At 40.8% G+C, this 22,477-nt stretch overlaps 1 protein-coding gene and 1 long non-coding RNA gene across 2 annotated transcripts; both read right to left on the bottom strand.

The window, feature by feature from the left end:
• Positions 1 to 808: 808 nt before the first annotated feature.
• On the bottom strand, positions 809 to 2,812 carry ERVFRD-1 (endogenous retrovirus group FRD member 1, envelope; the record flags this gene model as incomplete). The annotated part of the gene is made up of 1 exon (XM_080380635.1): positions 809 to 2,812. One exon carries the CDS (start codon positions 2,810 to 2,812, stop codon positions 809 to 811), a length of 2,004 nt encoding a protein of 667 aa, XP_080236761.1.
• Positions 2,813 to 6,779: 3,967 nt separating this feature from the next.
• Positions 6,780 to 22,243, bottom strand: LOC308061176. Its single transcript, XR_013927113.1, has 2 exons — positions 16,480 to 22,243; positions 6,780 to 16,447 (listed from the first exon to the last, which is right to left on the bottom strand). It is a non-coding gene; the product is annotated as an uncharacterized lncRNA (long non-coding RNA).
• Between the last annotated feature and the right edge of the window lie 234 nt (positions 22,244 to 22,477).

Raw genomic sequence — 22,477 nt, 5'->3', positions numbered from 1 at the left:
TCTTTTTAACTTTTATGCCTCTTCTTTCTTTTACATCTCCTGGGTTTTTGACGCTTTCCTTCTATTGCTGGACATCATGATTTCCAATCCACACGGAGAGACTATGCAACTCACCTGGAATGCTGTGTTCAGCTGTGGGACCCCCAGCACAAGAAGGACATGGACCTGTTGGAGGGCCACGAAGAAGATCAGAGGGCTGGAGCACCTTTCCTATGTAGACAGGCTGAGAGAGTTGGGGTTGCTCAGTCTGGAGAAGAAAGGGCTCCAGGGAGACCTTATGGTGGCCTTTCAGTACTTAAAGGGGGCATATAAGAAAGATGAGGACAGACTTTTTAGTAGGGCCTTGTTGCCTTCACAGGCACGCGGTGACCTGGTTCAGGAACGGCACGGCGGCCGACCCCTGGCCGCGCAGTCCATCAGCTCACAGACACCAATGTGGTGGATGGCAAATGGCATTTATTGCTGAACGACGCAACACTATATAGCCTAGGTTTACAATGTCACTTCCATCTGCTTACATCATAAACTAAAAGCTGTTGGCTACCTGGAGGGGGGCCCTGTGTTTCCGTACAGCGCGAGATCTTCCGGCCGCCAGGCCCTACCTAGCAACATTTCCCCCGCCCCCCCCCCCCCCCCCCCATGCTTAACTAAACAGGCTAAAATAGTAAAAATATTTCTAAAAAAGAGTACAAAGATAAGGCACACTGAGCAATTGGCACTTGGGAAGCGACTGGGGGTAATGGAGTGTAGCTTGGGATATTTGGGGAGAGCCAGGGAGAATCGGGGGAAATACTGATCAAGTACATTTTTAAAGCAGTTGTTGGTGTTCTACAAACATGATGTTGACCCTTTCTAGCCGGCTCTTGACAAAGGACATGAGCTTGTTTAATATACAGGGTCCGAAGATCAGTGTCAGCAGGATTATTGCAATCGGACCTGCCAAGGTGGATATCAGGGTGGCTAGCCACGGAGATTGGTTAAACCATGATTCAAACCACCCTTGTTGGGCTTCCCTGTCTCTTTTTCTTTGAGCCAATCTCTCTCTCAATTTGGCCATCGAGTTCCTAACTACTCTGGTGTGGTCAGCATAGAAGCAACATTCCTCTTTCAAGGCGGCACAAAGGCCTCCTTGCTGCATAAACAGGAGGTCTGATCCCCGTCTATTCTGCAAAACAACCTCTGATAGCGAGGAGAGGGATTGCTCCAAAAAGGTAATGGATTTCTCGATTTTTTGTAGGTCTTCATCGATGGCAGCTTGCAGTTGAGACAGGCCTCGTCGCTGGGTCGCTAGGGAGGTCACTCCCGTGGCCGTGCCGGCTGCTCCCAAACCAAGCAGCGTTGCTATTGTTACAGCTGTCAGTACTTCTCTTTTTTGAAGCCTGCTATTGGCTTCTCCCCAGTAGCGGTACATTTCTTCTTCTGGATGGTATAGGATCCTAGGAACAATCAGAATTTGTACACAAAAGTCAGCAGAATCGTCAAAAATTTTGAGGGACACACAGGGGGTTACTCCTGAACGATGGCAGATCCACATTCCGGGTGCGGATGGGATCGCCCATTTACGGGTCTTGTCAACCGCAACGGTTCTTGTGCCGACAGCACTATCCCAGCTTGCTGGGGCGACATTACCGATACATACGCCCAGGCCCCTGACTTGGTTCAAGGTAACTCCTTTCCATGGTGTATCCCACCTACACTGGGTTGGATTGCTGTCTGATGAATAGTCAAAGGAAGCATCGAGGGCAATGCCCTCGTGGAAGGGGGGATAGACGTCATAACATAACCAACAGGAATTCATGAGATCCGGGTTTGACTGATTTAGCGAACGAAAGGTGGCATCTAACACGCTAAAAAATGGCTTGTTGGGTAAATGGTGAGAGTTCATGTTAGGTTGGCTTGAGGGAACTATCTGCTTGGTTAGTAAGGGATCGGCTGGGGCGGGCATGGCAGTCTGCAAGTTTTCTTTTCTTTGCTGGTTATTGCTTTTGATCACGACGTTGGGGCCAATTGCTGTTCCGCTTTTTACTTCCTGTTTTTTAATAAAAAACAGTCCCCCCCTATCTGTGCCGGGTTGCCAGTATCTAACGCCCCAAGTTTTGCCGATGGTCCATCCTAGGTCGTTTTCATTGGTTACGTTTAAGAAAATATATTGGCAGTCACATTTCCCTCGGCATACTGTTCTTCCCATCCCACTTGGTCTCCTAGGGGTGCAGCCTGTTGGTCCCCAACTGGCCTTAAGAAACGGGTCTGGTTTCGCTACCTTCCAGCCAGATGCGATGGTTTCACAGCCCCAGCGAGAACAGTAATACTGATAAGGGACGTTACAGTAAGATTTGCCGGGGTTAGAGCTGGGACACATGTAATACATTATAGTGTTCGAACAGGGGGTTGAGAGGATTAGGTCACAGAGATATACTTGAAAACTAGGGGGTCCCGGGGTAACAATCCTTTGTAGTATTTTCTGGTCCTCCCATCTCGCTAGTACCCATTCCCACGGCTGATGTTCATACAAGCTGCTAGACAGCGTTATGAACCCCAAAATTGAGATCACACAAAAACATCGCAGCCCCGCCTTGCGGGAGCTGTTTCGCCGTTGTCTGGACTCCGCCGGTGCAGAGCTCTCAGGTGCGGACAGGCCGCTTGCCGACTCGTCGTCTTCTCTTGTCACCAGGGTATACGGGTTACGGGGGTATCTGATGATCCGGTCCTGCAGATAAAAACTCACAGTTTTCATTAGTTTTATTCTGAAGGTCTGGCTTGATAGACTTAAGTGGACACCATTTGATTCTGTTATCTTTTCTGACCGCAGCATACCCTTGCCTGTCAGAACTAATTTCCACTCTTGTTCCCACTAGTAGCCATAGGACAAGGGGTAATGGTTTTAAACTAAAAGAGGGCAGATTTAGATTAGATATAAGGAAGAGATTCTTTACTGTGAGGGTGGTGAGGCAGTGGAGCAGGTTGCCCAGAGAAGCTGTGGGTGCTCCATCCCTGGCAGTGTTCAAGGCCAGGCTGGATGGGGCTTTGGGCAACCTGGTCCAGTGGAAGGCGTCCCTCCCCATGGCAGGGGGGATGGGACTACATGATCTTTAAGGTCCCTTCAAACACAAACCATTCTCTGATTCTATGATTCAGTTAATTTTACCTCCTTGAATTCAAGTAAACTCGAACCCGTTCCTAAAATCATATAGGGAACCAAGTGGAAATTGCCCAGTGTTCCTTTTTCTTCTCCTTTTTAACTTTTTTTTATCATAAACGCCCCTGTTATTAAGACTCACTGTTAATTTATCAAGTGATATTTCTGGGCATTATCTGACATCTACCTTCTGGATAAATTATGTCATTCGATACATTGTTGAATGGCAAACAACATTAATCCTTAACATAAAATAGAATCCTTGAAGAAAAACAAGAAGAATTTCTAATTTAGCATGGCTAAACCATGGCTTGGATAAGAACCAGAAGTGCAGAGCACGCAGCCGTTTCAGACACTTTCTTTCCATCTGAATTTTTTTCAAAAACACCTTATAACTATATATTGCCAACTTCTGGCTTCATCTGAATGCAGTGAGAAAATCCTTGGGGTGTGTTCAAGGTCTTTTTCTGATTCCTGCCTAATGAATCATTTTTAGTCTCTTTATGCATCTCTTCCCAGGTACCTGCCATTATTTCAGTAAAGCAATTACTTTTTTCCCCTAAATTCTTGTTTTAAATACATGTCCTTGTAACTGGCCAGATGAAGCTGTCTTATTCCTATGGCAAAGTAGTTTATATATGACTTGTTGTCTCTCCTTGCTCCTCAGATTAAATACTTTTCAGGGCAAAGATACTGTTCGTTTCATGGTCTGCTCTACACCCACTATGAGCACAGCAGTAAACGTGCAAATAAACACGGGTACGGAGCTGAGCAACATACTCTCCCTCTGATTAAAGGTGTAACTGTTTCTACTATACACATGCACCCACTTTGCTCTATTGATCAGTTGACATGAATGACTGACAAGGGGAATTAAAGATGTCTTGATCTGCAAAACTGCAAATCTGGGGACAAGTTGAACTTTGTTATCCTCACCTGCCTTACTAAATATACTTCAGCCCTTTTACACTGTTTGTGTGGTATGAGAAACTGCCTAGAACAAATACTGAGCTGGGAATATGGAATTCACAGCTTTCCTGGGGAGGCATATTTTTAAATCTGGACCCAGGGAGAAAAAGCAATTGATTTTTGCATCCTTCCCCTTTATTCTACCCAGATGACAAGGAAAGCAGGACAGAGGCAGAGGCAGCCTTTTCCATTCTCTCCAGTGAGCCTTTTGAATTTATTACAAATGTATTAAATAGAGCTGATAGGACTGCATTTAAATCCTGTAGTGGCTAAGCTAGATGGGAGAGATGCTCCTACCACACACTGTGGGGATCAGTCTGTACTTAGAGAAGGATTTGGGTTCCTGGGTTGGTGAGAGGAAAATTTCTCAGTACTTCTGCAGACCTTTGTCACTCCTGGGCTCAGGTGAAGCCTCACCAGCCGCACAGGATGAGGAGCTCAGCTCATCATTCTGTCTGTTAGCAGTACATCTTTGCAACGTAACGTGGTCCTATAAGATGATTCTATGATTCTAATACAGATATGTTACACCTTAATCATAACACAAACATCTCACAAACATATTCCAAATAACAGCCAGGAACATAGTTTCAATTACCTGTGATGCTGAATTGCCAACAGTTTGAAACCCAGATGCCTTCAGCCAGAGAGCTGAATTCATACTGAGATGCTTAGATTTAAGCTGAGGTTTAGCTGTGGATGCTCAGTGTCACTGAAAAGCAGGGCAGTTTTATTTCTCTGTTTGTACAGAAGATGATTTCAGGAACCCAGACTGAAAAATAATAACTGATACTGATATTTTATTACTGAGAAATTTCTTTCTTGGTCTTCTAAACCCACTGTGCTTCTTTGCACTGTATAGAGCAATGTTGCCTTATAGTCAGGCTGCAGGGGAGCACAAATTTGGACTCCAGCCTCTATCTGCAGCTCTCTCATCGTCTTCACATGAAGTCTAGGGCAAATCTCACTCTTTCCTCGTCTACACGCTCTCAGTTCCTATGACAGATCAGTAGGGGATACTACTACTTCCCAAAATTGCTGGGTATTAATTTGTAGGGTGTTTGGAGTTGTTTGAATGAAAGGCACTATACAAGTGGAAATAACAACTATACAAGTTATTGTTGTTGTTGTTGTTATTATGATTATGATTTCACAAAAGCCCTTTGCGTTGTTCTCAGCAGCTGCCTGTGCCTGGTGGAAGGCTGCCTTCCAATCTTTCTAGACACGAGCTCTATTAACATACAAACGAACAGGTCACACTATTCTTGGAGCAGAACTCTTTAGCATGTTAATGACAAATTCACACTAGTGGCCCCTGAGTGCTCTGGAGAAATACAGGTTTTGCTTAGCACTTAATAAAAAAAGGCCATCATAAAATATGTCACTTGAGGCCGTTTAATACTGTCGCAAGAGATAAAATGGAAGAGGAAAATGACATAAATTTGTCTTTTCGTGGGTGCCAAGTGTGGCTTCCACATGCACTGCCATCTCACTATTAAGGCTATTCTTCACAGCTACTTGGCAGAAGCATCTATGGGGCCAAATTTTCTAGTGAAAGCTCGCAAAAAGGGCTCAGCTCCTGTTTCTGGTCATCTGACATGGCTACATTTTGCTACAGCTTAGAAAAGAGCCCAAAGTCAATATGGACTAATGTGCCAATGGCCACTAGAAGCCATAGGATGGATCCACAGCCACCACACCCTGCCCTAACACCACCAGAGGACTGCTATGACTGATGGCATCTGAGGACTCATCTTATGGCTCTGGCAAGTTAATTTGGTCCTTCTGTGCAAGATGAGCGTTGCTGATGATCTAGTCCTGCATATAGACAGATTAGCTCTTCTCACACTTATGGCCACAGTGGCATGCACTACTTCACAGCTTCAGGTATATTTTAGATGTGAAAAGGCATAGGAAAAACTCATGTTCCTGATTTCTTACAAAGCACAGTTTAGGAATATTTTGTTCATCAGGGATTCTACAGGCCACTGACATGGGTTCTGAATGGGAGAAGAAAATTTTGCCCAAAGAGCTTTATCCGTAGCCTGAAGAAGTCAGCAGAAACCATTATTCTTGATTTTCTTGGTCCTTGGACCAAGCCCTCGGGAAATGACATTTTATTCTTGAATAACATTGTTTGGTGGCAAGATTTGTATGCATGCCTTTAAAAACAGTCTTCTTTTCATACATCATTAACCTTCCTCTGTGATTTTTAGTTTAGAAGCCAACAGCTGCAACAAAGCACAGGAGTGCACAGCGGCATTACCCATGTTCAGTGCTGGCTGCTTGTTGCACTGTCCATGATAGCAAAGGTGAGCTGTTCCGTAAGGGGGAAACACTTCAGGGCTTCCAGCAGCCAAGTGCAGCGATTGAGCAGAGCTCTGCGCCAGCCAGGGGCTGTCCACCTGCTGCTCCAGCCAGAAGTGCTCTGTACACACACACTGAAAATCATGGCAGGGATTTGAAGACTGCATGCTGACACTGATGTTGCAATTTTGAATTCAATCAATTAATGTTATGAGGAGGTAAAGCCATTACTATAGTAGATATACTGCTGGTGCTCTAATGGAGCTAAACATTATACCAGGTGCTGGTACTAAGTGGTTTTCTGACTCCTATAAAGGTTAGATTGTATCTTTGAGGATTTTATGCATTTCTTTTTTATTCTGATTAGTTCTTTCTTTTTTTTTTCTTTTTTCTTTTTTCTTTTTTTTTTTTTTTTGTTAGGTACAGTGAAGGAGTTTATCAAGGAGTGAATGACAAAATGAAACTGAAAAGCAGTGTAATTGGGATTTTAATTGCACAGAGACCAGCTTCAAAATTCCAGTTGCAAACCAAACTTACAGCATTTACAAGGAAAAGAGCAACAGAGATATTTCTTCACAGGCTTTTAATTGGAATACTAATGAAATCACCTTGTGAAGGTGTGGGATGCCTGAAGCACGCATAGGATGGCAAAGAAGGTGACTTTGTGCATTAGCATTCAGAAACAGTACAGCCTGTGGCATGGTTTAGGCAGCACCCACTCAAAGCTTCCCAGCTGTGGGGAAAGCAAATTCTGCCACTCCGAGACAGTGAAGCTGAGCTTTCCCATATATCTTTCCAGGCTCCCACTGCAGCTGCTGGGGAGAAAGGGATTCCTCCAAGGGGCGTGGTGGCTGTGTGTAAGGACCAATGTGAGATGTGGTAGGACTCTTTGGCCTTCATTCATGTGTTTCCCCCTTAGGAAAACCAGAGCATCAAACAGAGATGCACAGCTGATTTTCACCCAGAATAAAGTTTAGAGCTGGCACAGAGCATGGTCTGTACCCAGCTCAGGATGCAGTCAAGCTTTCCTGGGCTCCATAGCAAAGACCTAGACCCAGATCAGGCTTCTCCAAATCACCTTCCTGTCACTCTCTATCAATCAAAGAGGAATAAAGGTTTCAACAGGTAACAGTTAAACAGGGTGGCTTGGGTACTCCTGAAAGTGTATTAGAAGGATAGAAGACACCATTGTTACATTTCCTAAGGATGGGCAAGTCTAGGGTATGTTCGTATTCTTCTTTAGTCCACTGCCACTTTCAAAACAGCAGGAAAAGGATAGGCTTTTTTTTTTCTCATATTCACTGGTTTTATGCAGGAGGAACCACCCTGACTCCTATGAAATTACTTTTTATTTCCTTAACTGTGAATGTAGTAGTAAGAGTACTAGTGTACTTAAAATAGTAAAACAACATCAGCTTAAGATATTAATGTTTGAAAAGCTCAGCCTGGAATAAAGAATATTTGCGTCACATGAGAGTCTGCTCTGAGGAAAGGGTGGTATTTTGGTCAGCATTCTCAGTTTTTTTGCACTTAGAGAAAGGATTTGGTTTTCAAAGGTGCTGCCTGCCTAGCAGGTTTCACAGGACTAAGCAAAAGTGCTTTGATGAAGATTTTTGGAAAAAAAAAAAAAAAAAAGACCTGTTCAAAAGCATTAAATAAGGCTTTATCTGAAAGTTCCTTTTTTACCTGATTTTGGCTATCCTGTATTGCACTGCTTCATTGCAGCAATTTTCCATTCCTATTACACAGAAAGCAAAGAAGGAGGAAGAAAGCAACTTATCAACCAGACTGAAGATGGAAATGACCTCACTCATTCATCAAACGGAATCAAAGTCAATACAACAGTGTCAGTAAATCCCATTTAATGATCTCTCCCCAAAGAACTTTCACATGTAGAGAGATCCATTATTAATTTACCACTTTGAAATATAACTCACTACACATCAAATGCTCAATAAGCCACAAGGGCAGCAATCCTTTGTAAGACGACTTTATGTTTTACCAAAACCACTTAACAGTCTAAGGCTGCTGAGACCAATTATAATAGCTAGCCCAAAGATTGCTTTATCTTTTGTTGGTTAGTAAAAGGCATCTATTAAGTGTTACGTTGGCAGGCAAAGCCAAGATGTGGCATGATGCAGTCATATCCTGTGTTGCTAGCCTAGCAAAACAAAGTCTTAAGCAGGTCCGGATATTGTTTCATAGGGAGGGGTAAAGTCATTCTTTCAGAAGAAAATACCAGTTGCCATCTGAACATCTTAAGTCTTGATTCACAACCTACATATCATCTTCTTTCCTTTGCAAAATTCTTGTAACTTTTTTCTTTTTAAAAAAACCACAGTTTTCAACGAAAGATGCCGGGAGGTTTTAGCTTGCATCACAAGCAAGCCAGCGCAAAGGGTAGTTGAGTCGAGTCGATGCTGTCAACTGCATTGCGCCCATCCCTACACTTTACTGAACTCAGTAAGAATCTGGGGAGAGCAGAGTACCGAGTTGATGGGCATCAGCAAACATTGTAAAGCTCTGGAATTTTGGGAGTGCAAAAGGCCATGCCTGTGTAAGATCTTCTCCCAGTGTGAAATGCAGCAGAATGGAAGCAAAATAAGAATATTTATAGGAATTACCGAGTGATGTTTTGTGCTATATTTTACTCAAGAGGACGTTCTCTTCCATTCTGGTCTTAAGATATATCATGGAATAGAATTAGAATAGAATAGAATAGAATAGAATAGAATAGAATAGAATAGAATAGAATAGAATGGCATAGAATAGAGTAGAATGGAATGGAATAGAATAGAATAGAATGGAATAGAACAGAATAGAACAGAATGGAATAGAAATGTCAATTGGAAGGAACCTACAATGATTATCTAGTCCAACTGCCTGCTATAGTAACACTCCTTTCTTCTCTCTCTTACTCCACATATACATATGGGTCACGCATATGGTGTCCGCATTCTGCAAATAAGCAAAAAAATGTGCAAACTTTGAGATTATATTATTTAATTATAGATTTAATAACACTAACTTTTTGGCCGAAATGGTTTATTATTTAGATTGGCTAAGTAACCTTTTAATGCAGTAATAACTATCTAGTCATTGGCAAATATTCTGCATAAAACTTACACACTTTCTTTCATTTGAATAAGTCCAGTTGTGCACAACTTCAGGGCATTTATTCATAAGTATTCTAGAAAATCTTTCTGAGAGCCAGTACAGAAAATGCAAAACCTTTTACATGAGAATAAAGTAATATTTGCCTGGCTACAATATTTTGGGTGTTCAACAATCACCATGATACTCTATTTAGGGAAAAAAAAAATCCCCATTTTTGCTTGTTGGGACAGATCCAAAACACACCAATATGAATAAGATGTCCATTAAATTCAGTGAGCTCTGGATGAAGCTCCCAGTCTAGGACGAGGGATGCTGTGGTGCACTTCAACCGCAGCAGTAACCCTAGCAGTTATCTTCCCACACACACATGCCCGAAAAGCAATTTAACGCACCAGCAGCAGTTGCCTATTAATCGGGCTAGAAAAAAGGTAGCCTGGGAGGGTGGGTTTAAAAGAGGAATGTGGCACCATTATGTATTGCTTGCAAAGTAAACAAGCAACATCAGTATAGTCATTTCCTAATTACGAGCTGTTTCATAAACTGTAAATGCTAACATGGGAGAGGTAAATCATAGCAATTTAATTAATAAAACACTTTAGACAATTAAATCCATATGTGCATGTCCTGGGGCACAACATCAATAATAGAAGCTTGCAGGCATATTTTGGAAATTTTATGCAATCATTTGCAGATCTTGTAGTCAATAATTGGTACAAACTGTTTTAACTCTTCCTTGCCCAGTCTAGAAAACGGAAAGGAATTGTTAATTACTATTATTAGCAGTATTGATTTCATTACTGTTATTATTTCACCTGTTTTTCCATCCTATGTATGTATTTTTATATTATTTCTTTGCAGGCTACAAAATTAATCTGATTTCTTCCTTAGATATATGTGAGCTCTGTATGCAGTATAATGAATGGACTTTATCTTAGAGAGGTAATAGACTTGGTTTTCCTGGTCCACTCAAATTTGCACATATGCTAAAATTTCAGGCTCTGAAGTCTGAGCACAATTTCTGAACAAGGGGGCTTGAGCTCTGAAGTTGCAAGGATTGGTCCATGACCAAAGCTATCTTAAAAAATTTTGGAGACCCTAAGCACAGAGCTGAATGGAGACTTTGGCAGTTCCAAATTGACAGCTGATGGATGGGCAGAGAGGCTACCTCACGTGTGCAGCAAGTCTCACTTGTTCACAGGCTGTTAGCCTGATACTTTGCAAACCAGGCTGACAATGATTCAGAGAAGCAACAGGTAAGCAACAGTAAGCAATACAGGGCAAGACCTATGTCCCATACAGTTTTCCATGGAACACAGAGCCTGACAGTCTAATATAAACCGCTGTAATTTGGGGTATCTAGCAGTACCTATTAAGTTTGGGAGCCCATTTGTCCACAACAGCAGCTACGCACTCTGGTTAATGGGCCATATGCCATTTTTTCCACAGACAAACCACTAGCGATACGCAAGCCCAGCATTTATAAAATGTCCAAACATCTCCAGGGAGCTAGCTCCATGATGAAGCAGCTGGCTATAGCTGAGCTCAGGCAACATGCAAAGAACTGGCCAAAGCATTATGTCCCCACCTGCCAAAACCAAACGTCTGCATACCAAGAAAGTGCTGGGGTCTTCTAGGGCTCATTAAGCTTGGAGAAGGAAATTGCCTGGATCACATCCCTGCACTGGCTCCCAGCTAATTTCCAGTGTCCATGTAAAGCTTTGTTCTTACAATTTCAAGCAATAATGAATCCAGCCCTGCAACATCAAAGCATGGTATGATCTTTGAACCACTATAACTGCATGTCCTCTGGGACAATGCAAATCACAAAGACTTTTAAAGCAATTAAGAGATTCAGCCCCATTTACATCAAAGTTCCAGTTCTGATACATGCACTGCTGTGGTAGCAGTGCTCCCTGGGGACAAGGCAGTTCACAAAGTCCCAGAAGCAGCATATAAATGCTGGGGACATCTTCAGTTAAGAGGATCTCACAGTGGGCAGTCTTCCAGCAGAGATCAAACAGATGTTTTCTCCAGGGAAAACAGTCCCAGCTTTCTGAGAAACTCTACTTTGAGTCACACACGTAGTCTAAGCCCCTGAACCTTAACTATCTACCCACTCTGAACCTTAAACATCCATCCACTTCCCAGAAGGAACCAAAGAAGAGATTTAATCCAAAAAAGGGAAGACTGCCAAAAACTTCATGATATCCACCAGGGGGTTCACCATTTCTATTGCTGTCATATGAAAAACAATGGATGATGATTTAAAATTGTTGAATAAATAAGTAGAGAGATGAATCAACTGGTAAAATGATTCTGCTGTTTACTTATGAAGATACTACAGGAAAAAAATCCCTTCTCTGAGAGCACACTACCACTTCCCATGAATTCCAGCTTCCTTTGATTTTTGTTGTGTCAAGTCATGTGAGGTATTGCTACTACCTTCCTCATAGTAGAAAATCAAGGGATTAAGCATATGTCTCTACTCCTGATTTTAGAGATGGTGTTTCCACTGCCTATCGTTTTTCACAGGATCAGGATTTCATACACTACACTCTGCAGAGAATCTGAGGTCTTCTGAGAGAGTAAAATAAGTACGAGTCACTGGTACTGTTACTGATAACGATACAAAAATGTTTGCCTGAAATGTTTGCCTGCTGGTAGGGAGAGAAAAAACCAGGAACCTTCTGGAAATGTGGATCACAGAGTGAGAAATATTTTAAAATTTCTGTATTCAGTTGAAAATCGTTGTAAATTGAAGCTTAGCTTTTTCAAATTCCTTTTTAATTATTATTATTCAAATATTTGGTAATTCAACACGTTATTCCACAGCAGTTTTATTTTAAACTGTGAAGGCACTTGTAGCATGAAATTCTAACATGAGGGATGTTGGTTGTAACTATGTGGGCCATTATCAAGTAAATTGCCAATATATAATAATGAGTATTTGCTTTTTGGTTTTATTTATAATTATTTTTTCTACCCTTTAGAACACAGTGACAGTCTTGCGGTTCACGCATGTTTTCACAGCGTGGGGCGATATCAAAATGAATAATGCTGAGGTGGTTACTGGCAAAGCATTATGGAGAATATGCTTGTATGACATCGTTTATATGTAAATCCTTCTCCAGTTCATCAGGATGTTAAACAATTTCAAAGCCATACTGCACTGCCTTGCTACCCCCTTGAATGAGTTTCTTCCTTCCTTCATACTGCTTTGATTCCTGATATGAGCTGGCCTTCCTCTGATGAGAGGTGAGCAATGTCCTTACTGCATTTCAAGTCCCACCACACAGCCATGCTGACAAACATTGCCTCTGATAACACTGCTGCTAACTCCTGCTGCCCCAGCTCTAAGACTGTCTTGAGATCTGAGACCAGTTTTCCTGTATGTGGTTTGGTGGCTTAGTGTTTCTCTACTGCAGAAAATTGTCACTGAAAGGCAGAACAAGCATACAGCGTTCAGGACTGCCACCCCTGTGGGCTGGCTTCTTCCTCCAGTTCGGAGCTGTCACCCTGCAGAGAAAAAGTTAAGAGAGTCACAAGAAAGTGTCTTCAAAAAGGGCTGAAAAGTACATTTGTTATTGTTCCAGCGGTGAGTATCACACCTAGCACGATTAGCTAGGATGGTCAGCCCACATGACTTCATCCAAAGTTCTCTGGAAAAAAACAGAAAAACAATGGTAGAACAAGACCCTACCAAGTCCTTCATCCTTCAGTCACTGCCAGCCTACTCAGCTTCACCTGCGTGACTCTCATGTAATATGACATGCTGTTTCATTTTGACTTTCTATTCAGGTGATTACAAAGAGTAACATCTTTTTGACAACATCACTTTGCTTCTTTGAGCAACATCACGGGCATCTGGAAGAGCTGTAAGTCATGTGGCAGAAAAATGTTTACCATGTGCAAGCTGAGTTCTATGGGCTTCAGAGAAATGGGAAAACATACAGCAATATTGGTTAGTCTAAAAATCTTTTTTTCTAATGTTGTTTTAATGTGTCTTTTGTGGTGAATCCTGTTAGAGTCAACCCTTCTGTTCAAAGTGGGTAAATAAGTCATTAAAAACTGAATTTATTCAAAATGCTGTATCTATGCATTCTCTCAGAATGTGCACATATCTCCTATATTTGTACCGTAATTATAAACTATGTTTCATCAACAAAATGTATCACTGCCTGTTTCAGCTATTTATGAGCCAGACAACTTGACTTTTAAAGGCTTTGTGTTCTTCAAGAATTAGAGATAAAATCAGCCCTGGCTGTACTTTTAGTTTAAACCCACAAATAGTCCTACAGAATCAGCAAGACCATTTCCATGTTTAACAATAAGATGATTGTGGATTGGAAGACTGTGATGAAGTTTGTTGTGATAATGAAAAAGAAGCTACTCTGTTGTTCCATTTATATTTATGATTTTTGTTACAGACTTTGCTACATAATTTAATGGAATGCGGTGGAAATTACCCTAAGATTCAATATTGAATATTTAAACTATTTTCTAATAACTTTTTCAACAAAGAAGATTTTGGTTGTCATCAATTCCACTGTACTCTTTCAGAAGACAAGACAAGTCTCTTTTGTGGAAGCAATGCGCTCATTTGAAAGTGAAAGTAGATATATCCTGAGTGAAAAAGCTATTTCAATTTGAAATTCAGTTGTTCTCCCATTTCCAGTTAAAAAAGATAACTATTTTACTGATTTTGTGAAGCAAGTGATGTATATCCAGGATGGCTGCGTTTTTTTATTTTCTTAATTGTTCCTGCCAATTTATGATGTTCAATGCTGTAGACTGACTCTACATGTGGACTTTGATATCTGATACTGTAAGGTCTTGTGTGGTTGTATTTAACTGCTGAAATGATCCCCCAAAACTATTCACAGAAGGTTATTAAGCAGAGACTGTTACGTTCAGTCAAGTTCATTAATGCACTTGGATTTTTGAATCCATCTCATCAGTATGTTTGTGGATTTGATTTTTATTGAGTCTGATGTGTGGCAAAAAACTACCCCATGTGATTTAAATTCATGACAGGCAGACCCTGTGAAACAGGCCTTAACAAGAGATGGGGACTACAGAATGCTGTTGCCAAGGTGGCACATTGCTATGTACCTAAAAAAAGAGTGAGCAGCTCTGAAAGAGGAAGGATGTTGGTCTTTTCACACTGCATGAGCCTGCCTTCATATTATCCGGAAAACATATCCATAAACAGCAATTGTTACCAGCAGCTGTATATTCTTATTGACAAAGAGCAGGAGCATCATGGCCTTGGGTGATCGTGGGAGGAAGCATTGGGCACGTTGCACAGCCTTCCCTCAGGCCCCGGAGCAGCTGAACGGAGGCTATTTGCAGAGGAGGTAGTTAGAGGTTACTCCAGGTGTGGAATATTGTCCTTCTAAACTGGATTCCCTCCTTCATCACCAGAATGATGTAGGACCTTACAGATGTTACAGATGCTGAGGAGTCTGGCAGGAAATGGGGACACCTACTGGTGGCATCTAATAATAATAATAATAACAATAACAGATACAACAACAATACTAGCCTTAAATTATTATTATATTAATAAATGTTAGAATAGTGATAATATAACAACCAAAAAAACCCAACAAAAATCCCGCACTACTGCTTTAAAACTCAGTTATATGGCCAGATCATAGATATTTAGAAAACACTCAAAGCGTTTAGCACATATACTGAATGATGAGAAAGGCTTTTTTTTTTTTTTAAAGGAAGGAATCATACTGTCATCACTAGAGAGGGAAAGTGGTGTGAATCCCAACAGCTCCCTGATATATCCAAAAGTGAACACAGTCAAAAATTAAACATAGGCAAGTTCTCATTGTAAGAACAGGGGTTTTATTAAAAAATATTATTTATATCCATGAAAGCCCTCTTGTCAGAACTCAGTGCTTTTTCTCTCTTCACTGCATTTGATAATAATAAAAATACATTTTTCAGGGGATTGTATGAGCTCATGGTCTTTTTTTTTTTTTAATAATAGCTACATGGCTTTAGATATCTCCCCAGTAAATTATAATTTAATTTTCAGCTATTTAAAGGTCACTCTGAATAATATATATGCTGCTTAATAATCAGTTAAAATAATGGCACCTTTCAGGAGTGTAGGCTAATAGCAGCATTGCCTTTGTGCAGGCCTTTGCTGTTTTCATTTGTTGTGTGATCGGTGAAGCAAGAGAGAAGTTCCCCTCATATGCCCGAGCCAGATCTTCAGTCTCTCTTTCTTTCTCTTTTTAATGGGAGGAACAAAAACCTTTTCGCAATCAGCAGTAGTCTCTCCAAAGGTCTTTTAATTTAAAAAGTCATAAGTGTTAATTAGCTATTATTAAGTGCCCCCTGTATAAATTAACGTGATTGATGAAAAAATTAAGGGTAATGAAAAATGTAGCAATGCATGTATTTTTAAGAGACTATATTAAAGATGAAAGTCCCCAAAGACAGAAACTAAGGCCTGCTGCACCCGTGCCCTGCCTTTATTAGTATTAATAATAAAAAATATATAGACATATATCTCAGGAATGCACATGGACACATTGGATATACCAGTTTTAACATATTTCTCACTTCATTGTGCTTTGAATGCTTTCTCTGTGACAAAGATTTATTGCAGTCTGGTGTAATTTGTCCAAATACTTTTTGGTCTGTGCACCAAAAGGAGGTTCTTTGAAAATGGAAATTGGGATCCAGAGGTAGAAAGAAAAGAGAACTGAACTAAGTGAATGATTGTTTTTCTCATTAATGTTCTATATACCACAGTAAGGGACTACTGTGAGTTACAAAATCATTTCTTGTTTTACCTGTCATCAGAATCAAAACCCAAAGTATAAATAAGAAAAAGTATTCATTTCTCCAGGAGGTTGGTTTTTTTCCCTTATAAACCGTTAGTTTGTAACCGTTCTGGGTTGAGCAACCCGTTTGCCTACATGAACCTAATTGGAGCAACATTTGTTTTACTATTTCCCAGGGAACAGGCTAGGTTAGGCCACAGTGACTGCACATCAAGAGGTATTTCCCAATGGAAAATGTTTGAATAAATAATATCAGATGTGGATATTTTATTTGCCACCTTCTCACCTACCCAAAGCATATTATTTGCATCATGTAGTCACATTTGCATTTCTGTAGTGACTTGCACTTCTGTTTTATATAAAAGCCTTATGTGAAATCATAATCACGATGTGATCTACACTACATTAATATCCATTAAGAAATAGCTCCCACCAAAAATTAGCTTGGCAGTACAAAGAGAAGCGGTAAGAGAATTTTATTATTAACATTCTTGCACGCTATAAATGCAGAATCCCTCTCACAGAGCCGAGGACTTAACCCTAGACTCCAGGACCCTGCTGAGGTGTATCAGCAGCAAACAGTTCCACAATTTGCAGTTGTAACAAAGCCTGGTTCCCTGCGACACTGTGTCATGTCACGTGGCTGCAAAAACTGCGGCCTTTGCGCGTTGCTCCACCTCCTGTTGCCGGGTTGGTAGGCTGGGGGAACGTGAACCTGTGGGGCCTGGACTGGTCAGACCAGGTATGCTACGTGGCAGAGCTGGTTCATATTTTCTGGCTCTGGGCTAGCCTACAAAGTGTTCAACCTCTCAACAGCACGTAGACCGAAAAAAATGGGTTCAGAGTGTTCACAAAGTGAACAACCTCCTCTCAACGCCAGCCCCCAGGAAATTATTGTGTGGAACTAACATGGGAGTATCTCTGTGTGCATCTGCCAGGTGTAGCTGAAACTGTCCATGATTCAAGTTATTGGATAGTCACCATCAGCATGAGCTTATAAGCCTGTTTTCTTTATTTTTCTTCTTTCTTCCTCAGCAGCTCCCTCACCCCAGTGCCTCAGTCCAGTTCTGTATCTTGCTTCCTAAACTACATGGGATTTAAACTGCATTATTTCACAGTTTGTGAGCCCTGGAGTCCACACTAACTTGTCTGGTTTAGAAGCCAGTAGAATACAGAGGGGTTGTATACATGTGACATCTAACATTAAACCTGTCCAACACTTTACAGTATGAGACCTTATTTTTCATTTGCTCATCACCTCTTTAATAAATTGATTAACTAATTGGAGTGAAATATTTTTTTCAGGGCAAGCATCTGTGTCTCACTCATTTTAAAGCAAAAAGGACTAGATGTTTTTGAGAGAAAATGTGGGTTTCGGTCTCTAATAAAAGAATCTTTCAGTTACCCGTTGATAACATGCCCCACATTTTATGCTCTAGTGCCAAAGTTTGCAAGTGGGAAGGAGATACCAGATATATGCCCCTAGCACAAATTTGATCAAATCTCGAATCTCTATAAACCCTCTGCGAAGTCTGCTGTCAAGAATTGGAAAGATTTTGACAGCTGAAGTCTCTGAAGAGCCTGACTGCATTAAGCAGCCCTATGCATTGACCAAGGTGCACGTGCACCACTCCCAGAAAGCTGGGCATTCGCTAGCCAAGAGCTCCAATTCTCTCAACATATACCAGAAAAGGAGAAGAGACCAAAAGAACAGCTGTACTGAGTCAGATCAAAAATTCATCTAACCTAATAGCCTATTTCTGATAGCAACAAACAGTAGATATGTTAGGAGAAGAATAAAGTAAGTATAAAACAATAGCAGACTTGAATATCCTTCAGGTTTCTGCAGATTTGCAACTCTGGGACTTCCAGAGTCAGAGGTGGTTTCTGTTAATGAAATCCTCACCAGATTCCTCCTCCATGAGCTTGCCCAGTCCTTGACTCCATGTAAACCTCAAGCTTCCATGCTATCCCACAGCAAGAGGTTCTATGAAAAACCCTCTTTCCCTTGTTTTGATTTTGTTCCAATTCCTTTGATACCCCAATAGTTCTTGTATCGGAAGATGAAGTGAACAATCAGCTTCTATCCAATCTGCACTAATAGGACAAATCAGGCTAGAGGAACTCCCAGGACACTGTCTAGACCAACCTTTCCCTCAAAGCAGGGTAAGGGCAGGCTAATCAGGGCCTCATTCAGTCTGTTCTGGAAAAGCTTTGAGGAAGAAGACTGCACAAGCTCTCCGGGCAACCTGCTCCGTTGCTTGGCTATCCTTGTGGAGAAAAAGGTATTGTTGGGGAGCAGCAAGAGCAGGGATGGTCCACAGCAAGGAATGAGCTGGGAGATGAGGATGACCACAGCCCAGGCAATGCGCTCACCAACCAGGGTGGAGTCCCATAGGGCTGGACGGTGGGATGGGTAGGCCAGGGTGTTCATCAAGAGTCCCAGACAAGCCCAAGGCCATGATTCAGGTCCAGGGTCCAGCCAGGGTCCTACTAGGGGGTTGCAGTCAGAATCAGCAGATGGAGCCGGAGGTGGAACTGAAAATAAGGCTACAAATGTAAGTGTGAGGTTCATGCAGGAGACAAGCCCAGACAGGACTGGAGAGAGGTACATCTATGATGTACTTCAAGAAGGGATTGTCCTGAGCTTGAACAGAGCTCCTGGATCAATGATCTTGGGCTAGAACCCCCACACTGGCTTCTAATGAAACCTGAAATATCCTAGTACACATACCCTAGCTGCCACCACAAAAGGTCATACACAGCAAGTTCTTTATTACATCTACCAGCAATGTGTGAATATATTGGATTTTTAAAGATACCTCAGCTGTTGTTGGATACTTGGATGATTGTGCAGGCAAATGAACCAGACCATTAACATTCCTTGTACAGCCCTTCTATCCCATAAGTGATCACTTTCGTTGTCCTCCTCTGCAGACCCTCTGGCTCGGCTGGATGCTTTTGAAAGTACAGACGATACAGACCAGATCTCCACACAGTATTCAAGATACAGACCTGCAGACATCTATTGATATTTTCTGGTTTCATGTCTGCTTTTTTTCTTAAAGCTGTTTGGTTTCTTTCCTTGAATATTTGGGAACTGTTTTGGTGTTTTCATGTAAATACTGATTTTGTTGTCATAATATCTGGTTCCTGAGAGGTAATGAGCAACCTAGAGCACACCATTTCATATACAAATCTGGGATGGTTGTTTCCCCATGTGCCAGTGACATGTGCCTACACTGAATTTCATCTCCCTTTCAGATGAACATGATTATGGCTTTAATTTTCATTCTGCTCAAGTCATATTGATTCTAGTATTTTTAAACTCCAGAGCACTTAATTCCAAATCTTTTTAAATTCACTTTGTTTTGTACACTACATATTCTGTTTGAATCGCTTTTGTGCTTGAGAAAAATACACAACAGTTAGCAATGCACATCTTATACTCTCAATAATTTATTATTTGAAAACTTTATTGCTTATGGTACAATACAAAATTAATAACAACACTTAATTACAACACTAACAACTCTTGAGAAGAAAATACAGTAAAGAAAAGTTAAATAGAACTTGAATCTAGTGAAACCCACCAGATAAACATCTGTTGTTATTTCAATGCATGATAATATACGAAAATGGTGTGAAAATTTCAGTTGTAACAGATCTCTGCTTGTGAGATGAAAAGTACTTACACAGAACCATAGAATAATTTAGGTTGGAAGAGACCTCTGGGGTAAGATGGTTCAACCCCAGCCCAAAGCAGATCCAACTAGTTGCTCAGAGCCTTGGCCTGGCAAATTCAGAATACCTCCAAGGATGGAAAGTGTGCAACCTCTCTGATAATGTGTTCCAATATTTGACTGCTCTCAGTGTGAAAATTTGTTTCCTAATATCTAATCAGAGATTTTGTTACTGCAGCTTGGGCCCACTGCCCATAATCCTTTCACTATGAACCTTCGAAAAGAGACTGGCTCCTACTGTCCTTATGCTTTCTTGGGTGGTAGAAAACAGTAATAAGATCTCCCCCAAAACCTCCTTTTTCCAAGTGAAATGACTCACTTTCCTCAGCCACTCTTCATGTATCATGTGATTCCACCTCTGGCCATCTTGTTGGTCCTCCATTGGACTCGTGTCAGTATATCAACGTCTTTCTTGTAGTGGGAAGACTAAAACTAGCCACAGTGCTCATGATGCAGTCTCATGGATGATTACAGGGCCACAATCGTTACTTACACTTCAAAGTAGTGTTGCAGGGCCCCTAGACTCCTAGGCAAAGGTTTCATGCTTGTTAGCAAATGGGCACAGAGTAAGAGCACTGGGAAAAAGTGGCTCATCAGTAGAAGCAACAGTAGAGATTAGTTTCCAAGAATACAGCAGACCCTGACCCTCATCTGGTATTAATCATCACATCTTCATTCAAAACTATGGAAGTATACAGATTTGTATTAGCTGAGAAAATGACTTGCTGCGCAAAGCACCAGAGCACAATATAACCGGTCACAGAAGGCTTGTAGTGTAGCTCTGTTGCTTATTCTCAGTCACACCAGAACAGAGTAAATCCTTATTAATTTGCTTTTAAATGTATAAGAAAAGTATTCTGTGAAGAGCTAATAGGTCTGTTGGCTTGGTCTAAAGTCCACCACATTAGCAGAAAGATTCTCATTGATTTCAGTGGACTATATTTGATATTTCACAACATACGCCCACTTAACAGGTACTATTATTCTTTGCAGTCTGCAGCACAAGAAATAACTGACACAGATCTTATGCCACCTATCTGCATGGAATATCTATATTATTCAAGAGCAAAGATATTTTTGCTCTTTGTTTAATATGTAAAAATAAATGCCACCAAACCAACATTTAAAAGTGAAAAAAGTATTTTTTTTTACTAAAACCCAATAGAAGTACCTGTCTACTTTAGTAAAATTAATGAATGCTTTTAATTGCACAAGATCATAATCACTGAAAAAAATACCCTTGGATTCTGTTTGAACATGCACAAAAAAATCTGAAAATTTTGTGCTGCTCTGTACTATAAATCACTCCACCATACTAATGTCTTCCTGTCCAAGCACACTAATCAAATCTCTTCCTTGTCACTGGAATTATTACATTTTAACAAGCACAGGATTTAATCATCAGTGCAGGCTTTTCATGCATTTACTTCATTCAGGCCTTGACAGCAAACCCTTACTCATGAGTTGTCCTTACAGCGGTGGTTTAATTACCATTTTGACTACCCATGTGAGTAATACTTTCCTGTTCCAGGCCTTTAATTAGCTGAACGCTTTCAGAGATATTTCTATATACCGCATTTTCTCTGTGCATTAACCATGGTATCCTTCCTCCCTCCCTCATGTTAATGACTTGGGCAGGTATGTATTTGTCTAATGTATCAATCACTTTCTCCTCACTTTCTACACATCTAAAGTCTTTCTGATTGCTTCTCATGAATTTTAAGAAGCTTCTCTGATAGAAAAGACCTTGGCATCTGTATTGCATGTCACATAGGATTTAATCTTTTGTGATTGAAATATAGGGCATTGCCCAGCTAAAAAATAGCCCACATTGCTTTCAAACTTACCAGCTGCTTTGCTTCTTTGTTTTCCTGATGCCCTCTCAAGTCTTCTGCAGCCTTAAGGTCATCAGTGCATCTTCACAGAAGTCTGACAGCATCCAGGAGTGACTACAGGTTTTGCTAAGCTGATTTCTTTAATTAGATATATAGTTGTTTGTTGGCAGAATTATGTATTATATAATACATTAAACAATTCCTGTTAGAGACACAAGGAAAGGAGAAAGAATTTATAAAACTGGACAAAATATGTAAATTAACTTGATATTCAAAATGCTCTCTCTTCAATATAAACTCTGATGGATAATCAAAAGTTAAAACTCATCTGCAATACATGGGCTGTCCTGCAGCTAAAAGTTTATTGTAGTCTTTTTCTCCTATGTCATATGTTGAAGGAAATCCAAACAAGGTTTTACAAGGAGGTTGTGTGAGGCTTAAAAATCTGTGTAATGAGCAAACCTAGCCTCTGCAAGGTTATTTTTTTGGTTTGTTTCTTTATTATTATGGTCCAAAACCCATCCATGGTTCTGTGTGGACTGTTCTTTCCACTGATTTCAA

The sequence above is a fragment of the Falco punctatus genome (assembly GCF_963210335.1).
Source record: "Falco punctatus genome assembly, chromosome: 3".
Lineage (NCBI taxonomy): Eukaryota > Metazoa > Chordata > Aves > Falconiformes > Falconidae > Falco > Falco punctatus.
This window is presented reverse-complemented; position numbering and strand designations above follow the sequence as displayed.